The sequence below is a fragment of the Oncorhynchus kisutch genome, unplaced genomic scaffold (assembly GCF_002021735.2).
Source record: "Oncorhynchus kisutch isolate 150728-3 unplaced genomic scaffold, Okis_V2 Okis01b-Okis20b_hom, whole genome shotgun sequence".
NCBI lineage: Eukaryota > Metazoa > Chordata > Actinopteri > Salmoniformes > Salmonidae > Oncorhynchus > Oncorhynchus kisutch.
The window spans coordinates 6,834,934-6,842,987 of NW_022261978.1; the positions used below are offsets into that span (position 1 = coordinate 6,834,934).

The 8,054-nt window shown below is 42.7% G+C and overlaps 1 protein-coding gene across 1 annotated transcript in view; it reads right to left on the bottom strand.

Annotated features, from left to right (window-relative positions):
- LOC116358989 (CD97 antigen-like) overlaps nt 1–3,238 on the bottom strand; it is a 3,494-nt gene extending 256 nt beyond the window's left edge. Inside the window, exons 1-3 of the mRNA XM_031811554.1 lie at nt 3,057–3,238; nt 2,849–2,950; nt 1–2,727 (exon numbers count right to left, since the gene is read on the bottom strand). The exon at nt 1–2,727 is cut by the window's left edge and continues 256 nt beyond it. Coding sequence (XP_031667414.1) covers nt 2,686–2,727; nt 2,849–2,950; nt 3,057–3,182 — 270 coding nt within the window. The 5' untranslated portion in view covers nt 3,183–3,238 and the 3' untranslated portion in view covers nt 1–2,685. The remainder of the gene's footprint in view (nt 2,728–2,848; nt 2,951–3,056) is intronic.
- Nucleotides 3,239–8,054: the final 4,816 nt, after the last annotated feature.

Below are 8,054 nucleotides of genomic sequence, written 5' to 3' on the forward strand. Positions count from 1 at the left end.
AAACATACAACATTGAATGAAGATGTTGTTTAGATTGTTTTAAGACTCTACTGAATCTCCATGGTTACTCTGAGACCAAGTTCTAGGGTGGAACCTTAAAGGGGCAGTCTGGGATTTAAAAAGCAACTAACAGGTCATCCCATCACTTGTTGTGGTTAACAGCTGAGGGATGGGCCTGGATAGATTTAACCACTCTCAACATCACAGATGGATCTCTGGATGCAAGGACTGACCATCCATGGGATCAACATGATACTTTTAAACCATGTTTTAAACCTTTACATTGTGGACAAACAATGGAGTGAAAACAAGCTTATAGTTGGGGTACTGATGGGGAACGACTGTTGACCTGGTCACAAGGCAGTTTTAAATTATATTCTACAATGTTCTGATGGGGAACGACTGTTGACCTGGTCACAAGGCAGTTTTAAATTATATTCTACAATGTTCTGATGGGGAACGACTGTTGACCTGGTCACAAGGCAGTTTTAAATTATATTCTACAATGTTCTGATGGGGAACGACTGTTGACCTGGTCACAAGGCAGTTTTAAATTATATTCTACAATGTTCTGATGGGGAACGACTGTTGACCTGGTCACAAGGCAGTTTTAAATTATATTCTACAATGTTCTGATGGGGAACGACTGTTGACCTGGTCACAAGGCAGTTTTAAATTATATTCTACAATGTTCTGATGGGGAACGACTGTTGACCTGGTCACAAGGCAGTTTTAAGTTATATTCTACATGAACCAAGAGCAATAAATCAATAATTTAAAAGTAAAAAAAACTGGATATACCAATCCTGGATAGCCCTTTAAGTTAGGTTTTGGGTTGGATAAGCTGATCCTAGATCTGTGCCTAAGGACAACCTCTACTGAACTGTACAGTACATTTACTGTGTTCTGGTCCTAGATCTGTGCCTAAGGACCTCTACAATGGCAGAACTGTACAGTACATTTACTGTATTCTGATCCTAGATCTGTGCCTAAGGACAACCTCTACTGAACTGTACAGTACATTTACTGTGTTCTGGTCCTAGATCTGTGCCTAAGGACCTCTACAATGGCAGAACTGTACAGTAATTTACTGTATTCTGATCCTAGATCTGTGCCTAAGGACCTCTACAATGGCAGAACTGTACAGTACATTGTTACTCCTTTATTCCTAAACCTATACAACTATTGAAACAACTTTAACCCAACACCTAGCAACCTCGTCAAGCTGTTCGGATCTCTTGGCATAGCGGCTAATTTGTTAGGTTAACAGTTGCCTTACCTAAGTTTAAGTCCAGGTCAGGATTGCTACACTATATTTCATTGGCCAGTGATAAGGTGGAGTTTAATGTTTTAAGGTGGAGCCATGAGTGACCAATCCCAGTTGGAGAATCCGGATTTCCTGTTTTTTCCCTCCTGATTGTGGAAATCTTACCACTGGGATTTCTGAAATCCTGTTGATAAAGGCTGTGCTTTTCTTTCAGAAACAAGGACATTTCTAAGTGACCCCAAGCTTTTTAACAGTAGTAGAGGTACATAGAGGTGTCCATGGTAACATTTGATAATAACTATCACGAATAAACCTTTTAACGATTTATAAACGATTCACAATTATATTTGTAAAAATGTATAAGAATGTGTAAATATTACCAGCTTTCCATTCATAAAAAATGTACAACATTTATAATAATTTATAAACATGTATATTCATTTATAAAGACTTATTCTTAAATGTTATTTAAAAAAGTGTTAAAGATCAATACACATTTACAGTATAACAGTATAACAGTCCATTAGGTCACAACTAACACAAATCTTCACTTAATGTTTTTCTAAATCCCTTTGGATTTAATCGTGTAGAAAAGTCACCATATCCTTGTTCCCTTGGTAATAAATATGACTATAAATCTATCACATTCATGTAGAGGAAGAAAGCTTCTGTTCATCACGTTTATGGTTTCATCCAAGTGGTAGAAAATAGTACCTTTCTTTGTGGTTGTGAAATTGGATGACATAAATATCATATAGATTCCTATTGGATGACATAAATATCATATAGATTCCTATTGGATGACATGAAGATCATGTAACTTCTGATTGGATGACATAAATATCATATAGATTCCTATTGGATGACATGAAGATCGTGTAACTTCTGATTGGATGACATAAAGACCATATGGATTCCTATTGGATGACATGAAGATCATATAATTTCTAATTGGATGACATAAAGATCATACTCATTCCTATTGGATGACATGAAGATCATATAACTTCTGATTGGATAACCTAATGCTTGATAAGACAGTGGTTAATTAACATCAAGTTTGATATGAAGTGTCTAATCAGGGATGGAACTGAAGGATTTTGGGTACTGGCCAACCTGGCTAGTGGACTACCATTTTTACTATCCGGCGGGCTAGTTGGACACATTTTCTGCTAACCTGGTCTGAAATGTACTATCCTCGGGCTGAGTGTTTCTGGTGTGTCACTCTCTGGCCAAGATACTAAATCAGAAACACTTCCCATTTCTACAATATATCTTAACCACACCGCTAAACACAAATATTTGTTTTCATAAATGTTTACGATATTGACCATTTTGACTTTACAGTTTGAACATCTAGTGGGAACCTTTGTCATGGGAGGAGGGGTAAAGAGGTGCATTATGGGGGTTTGGTGACGTCATATCTGCGACTCCCCCGTGTTCTCTGCGCTCCTTGACCCCTAGGACAGACAAAGGTCAAAGGACAGAGGTTAAATTAATGAAAGTGGTTTATATGTGTGTGTGTGTGCGTGTGTGTGCGCGTGTGTGTGTGTGGGTTTGTGTGTGTCTGTGTGTGTGTACCTGGGATTGGCTGGAAGAAGGGTTGGTAGTGCTGACCTCTGAGTATCTCTTCTTCTGTGGTGTGCAGATACAAGACAGCAGCTTGCAATACTCCTCTCTCACCTGATGAGGGCAGCAGAGCACAGTGTTACACACACACACAAACACACAACACACACACTACACACACACACACACACACACACACACACAAACACACACACCATACCGTTTTGTTCAGTAGGCAGTGCATGATGAACAGCAGGGCTCCCTGTAGAGAGTTGAGGATAGTGAAGAGATATGTCATGACCACTGTCCCCTCCTCTTGGAACTGGAACACTCCAAATATCCACATAGTACCCAACACACACAGCTGGGCCACTGCTGTCACTGTGAACACCCTGGAGAGAGAGAGAGGGAGGAGGAGGGAAGGAGGGAGGGAGGGAGGGAGGGAGGGAGGGAGGGAGGGAGGGAGGGAGGGAGGGAGGGAGGGAGGGAGGGAGGGAGGAGGAGGGTGGAGGGAGGAGAATGAGTAAAAGGAAGTATGAAGGAGGGGAAGGGGAGGAAGGAGATGGTGGAGAGAGGAGAAAGAAGGAGGGTAGGGGGGGAAGGAGGGGGAGAACAGGGGGAGGGAGATGGAGGACAAGGAGAGAGAGGGAGGAGGAGGAGGGGGAAGGAAGGAGGAGGGAGGGGACAGAAGAAGGAGGGAAGAGGAGGAGAGAAAAGAAGGAGGAGGAGGGAGAGAGGGAGGAGAAGTGGAGAGCTAAATAGTTGTTTTCTAACTCCATGTGGCTCACATAGAGAGGTTTCTCTCCTAAATAAAGGGAATATTGATTTTTGTTAATAACACCTGTTATGCACATCTGCTCCACATCATTATACACCCCTGCTCTCCATTGCTATTCACATCTACTCCCTATAATTAATAATACCTGCTCCCCATCGTTATGCACATCTGCTCCCCATCATTATACACTCCTGCTCACCACTCCTATTCACATCTACTCCCCATCATTAATAACACACACTCCCCATCATTAATAACACCCGCTCCCCATCATTAATAACACCCACTCCCCATCATTAATAACACCTGCACCCCATCATTAATAACACCTGCTCCCCATCATTAATAACACCTGCTCCCCATCATTAATAACATCTGCTCCCAATCATTAATAACACCTGCTCCCCATCATTAATAACACCCACTCCCCATCATTAATAACACCTGCTCCCCATCATTAATAACAGCTACTCCCCATCATCAATTACACCTACCCCACATCTTTATGCACATCTGCTCCCGAACGTTATTAGCACCTGCTCCACATCATTATGCACACCTGCTTCCCATCGTTATGCACACCTACTCCCCATCGTTATGCACACCTGCTCCCCCATCGTTATGCACACCTGCTCCCCATCGTTATGCACACCTGCTCCCCATCGTTATGCACAATCTACTCCCCATCGTTATGCACGTCTACTCCCCATCGTTATGCACACCTACTCCCCATCGTTATGCACATCTACTCCCCATCGTTATTAGCACCTTATTAGTTCAGTACGCTGCTCCCTGTTGTGTTTATCTGCTTGTTCTCATTATTAAACACTCCTTCTGCACCTGCTTCCTGACTCCTAGTGTATAGGTTACGCTCTCTCTCTCTCTCTCTCTCTCTCTCTCTCTCCTAGTGTATAGGTTACACTCTCTCTCTCCTCTCTCTCTCTCTCTCTAGTGTATAGGTTACTCTCTCTCTCTCTCTCCTCTCTCTCTCTCCTATGTATAGGTTACACTCTGTCTCTCTCTCTCTCCTAGTGTATAGGTTACACTCTCTCTCTCTCCTCTCTCTCTCCTAGTGTATAGGTTACACTCTCTCTCTCTCCTAGTGTATAGGTTACACTCTCTCTCTCTCTCTCTCCTAGTGTATAGGTTACACTCTCTCTCTCTCTCTCTCCTAGTGTATAGGTTATGCTTCTCTCTCTCTCCTAGTGTATAGGTTACACTCTCTCTCTCTCTCTCCTAGTGTATAGGTACACTCTCTCTCTCTCTCTCTCCTAGTGTATAGGTTACAACTCTCTCTCTCTCTCTCTCTCCTAGTGTATAGGTTACCTCTCTCTCTCTCTCCTAGTGTATAGGTTACGCTCTCTCTCTCTCTCCCAGTGTATAGGTTACGCTCTCTCTCTCTCTCCTAGTGTATAGGTTACACTCTCTCTCTCTCTCTCCTAGTGTAATAGGTTACACTCTCTCTCTCAGTGTATAGGTTACACCTCTCTCTCTCAGTGTATAGTTACACTCTCTCTCTCAGTGTATAGGTTAAACTCTCTCTCTCAGTGTATAGGTTACACTCTCTCTCTCAGTGTATAGGTTACACTCTCTCTCTCCTAGTGTATAGTTACACTCTTCTCTCTCTCTCTCTCAGTGTAAGGTTACACTCTCTCTCTCAGTGTATAGGTTACACTCTTTCTCTCAGTGAATAGGTTACACTCTCTCTCTCTCAGTGTATAGGTTACACTCTCTCTCTCAGTGTATAGGTTACACTCTCTCTCTCTCAGTGTATAGGTTACACTCTCTCTCTCAGTGTATAGGTTACACTCTCTCTCTCTCAGTGTATAGGTTACACTCTTCTCTCAGTGTATAAGGTTTACACTCTCTCTCTTCTCAGTGTATAGGTTACACTCTCTCTTTCTCAGTGTATAGGTTACACTCTCTCTCTCAGTGTATATGGTTACACCCTCTCTCTCAAGTGTATAGGTTACACTCTCTCTCTCTCAGTGTATAGGTTACACTCTCTCTCTCAGTGTATAGGTTACACTCTCTCTCTCTCAGTGTATAGGTTACACTCTCTCTCTCAGTGTATAGGTTACACTCTCTCTCTCTCAGTGTATAGGTTACACTCTCTCTCTCAGTGTATAGGTTACACTCTCTCTCTCAGTGTATAGGTTACACTCTCTCTCTCAGTGTATAGGTTACACTCTCTCTCTCTCAGTGTATAGGTTACACTCTCTCTCTCAGTGTATAGGTTACACTCTCTCTCTCTCAGTGTATAGGTTACACTCTCTCTCTCAGTGTATAGGTTACACTCTCTCTCTCTCAGTGTATAGGTTACACTCTCTCTCTCAGTGTATAGGTTACACTCTCTCTCTCTCAGTGTATAGGTTACACTCTCTCTCTCAGTGTATAGGTTATACTCTCTCTCTCAGTGTATAGGTTACACTCTCTCTCTCTCAGTGTATAGGTTACACTCTCTCTCTCTCAGTGTATAGGTTACACTCTCTCTCTCTCAGTGTATAGGTTACACTCTCTCTCTCTCAGTGTATAGGTTACACTCTCTCTCTCTCAGTGTATAGGTTACACTCTCTCTCTCAGTGTATAGGTTACACTCTCTCTCTCTCAGTGTATAGGTTACACTCTCTCTCTCTCAGTGTATAGGTTACACTCTCTCTCTCTCAGTGTATAGGTTACACTCTCTCTCTCTCAGTGTATAGGTTACACTCTCTCTCTCTCAGTGTATAGGTTACACTCTCTCTCTCTCAGTGTATAGGTTACACTCTCTCTCTCAGTGTATAGGTTACACTCTCTCTCTCAGTGTATAGGTTACACTCTCTCTCTCTCTCTCTTTCTCTCAGTGTATAGGTTACACTCTCTCTCTCTCAGTGTATAGGTTACACTCTCTCTCTCAGTGTATAGGTTACACTCTCTCTCTCAGTGTATAGGTTACACTCTCTCTCTCAGTGTATAGGTTACACTCTCTCTCTCAGTGTATAGGTTACACTCTCTCTCTCAGTGTATAGGTTACACTCTCTCTCTCTCAGTGTATAGGTTACACTCTCTCTCTCTCAGTGTATAGGTTACACTCTCTCTCTCTCAGTGTATAGGTTACACTCTCTCTCTCAGTGTATAGGTTACACTCTCTCTCTCAGTGTATAGGTTACACTCTCTCTCTCTCTCTCTCAGTGTATAGGTTACACTCTCTCTCCTCAGTGTATAGGTTACACTCTCTCTCTCAGTGTATAGGTTACACTCTCTCTCTCAGTGTATAGGTTACACTCTCTCTCTCAGTGTATAGGTTACACTCTCTCTCTCAGTGTATAGGTTACACTCTCTCTCTCAGTGTATAGGTTACACTCTCTCTCTCTCAGTGTATAGGTTACACTCTCTCTCTCAGTGTATAGGTTACACTCTCTCTCTCTCAGTGTATAGGTTACACTCTCTCTCTCTCAGTGTATAGGTTACACTCTCTCTCTCTCAGTGTATAGGTTACACTCTCTCTCTCAGTGTATAGGTTACACTCTCTCTCTCTCTCTCTCAGTGTATAGGTTACACTCTCTCTCAGTGTATAGGTTACACTCTCTCTCTCAGTGTATAGGTTACACTCTCTCTCTCTCAGTGTATAGGTTACGCTCTCTCTCTCTCTCTCTCTCTCTCTCTCTCTCTCTCTCTCTCTCTAGTGTATAGGTTACGCTCTCTCTCTCCTAGTGTATAGGTTACGCTCTCTCTCTCCTAGTGTATAGGTTACGCTCTCTCTCTCTCTCTCTCTCTCCTAGTGTATAGGTTACACTCTCTCTCTCTCTCTCTCTCTCTCTCTCTCTCCTAGTGTATAGGTTACGCTCTCTCTCTCTCCTAGTGTATAGGTTACACTCTCTCTCTCTCTCCTAGTGTATAGGTTACACTCTCTCTCTCTCTCTCTCTCTCCTAGTGTATAGGTTACACTCTCTCTCTCTCTCCTAGTGTATAGGTTACACTCTCTCTCTCTCTCGCCTAGTGTATAGGTTACACTCTCTCTCTCTCTCTCTCTCTCTCTCTCCTAGTGTATAGGTTACTCTCTCTCTCTCCTAGTGTATAGGTTACATCTCTCTCTCTCTCTCTCTCTCCTAGTGTATAGGTTACACTCTCTGTCTCTCTCTCTCTCTCTCTCTCCTAGTGTATAGGTTACACTCTCTCTCTCTCTCTCCTAGTGTATAGGTTACACTCTCTCTCTCTCTCTCTCCTAGTGTATAGGTTACACTCTCTCTCTCTCTCTCCTAGTGTATAGGTTACACTCTCTCTCTCTCTCTCCTAGTGTATAGGTTACACTCTCTCTTCTCTCTCTCTCTCTCTAGTGTATAGGTTACACTCTCTCTCTCTCTCTCCTAGTGTATAGGTTACACTCTCTCTCTCTCTCTCCTAGTGTATAGGTTACGCTCTCTCTCTCTCTCCTAGTGTATAGGTTACACTCTCTCTCTC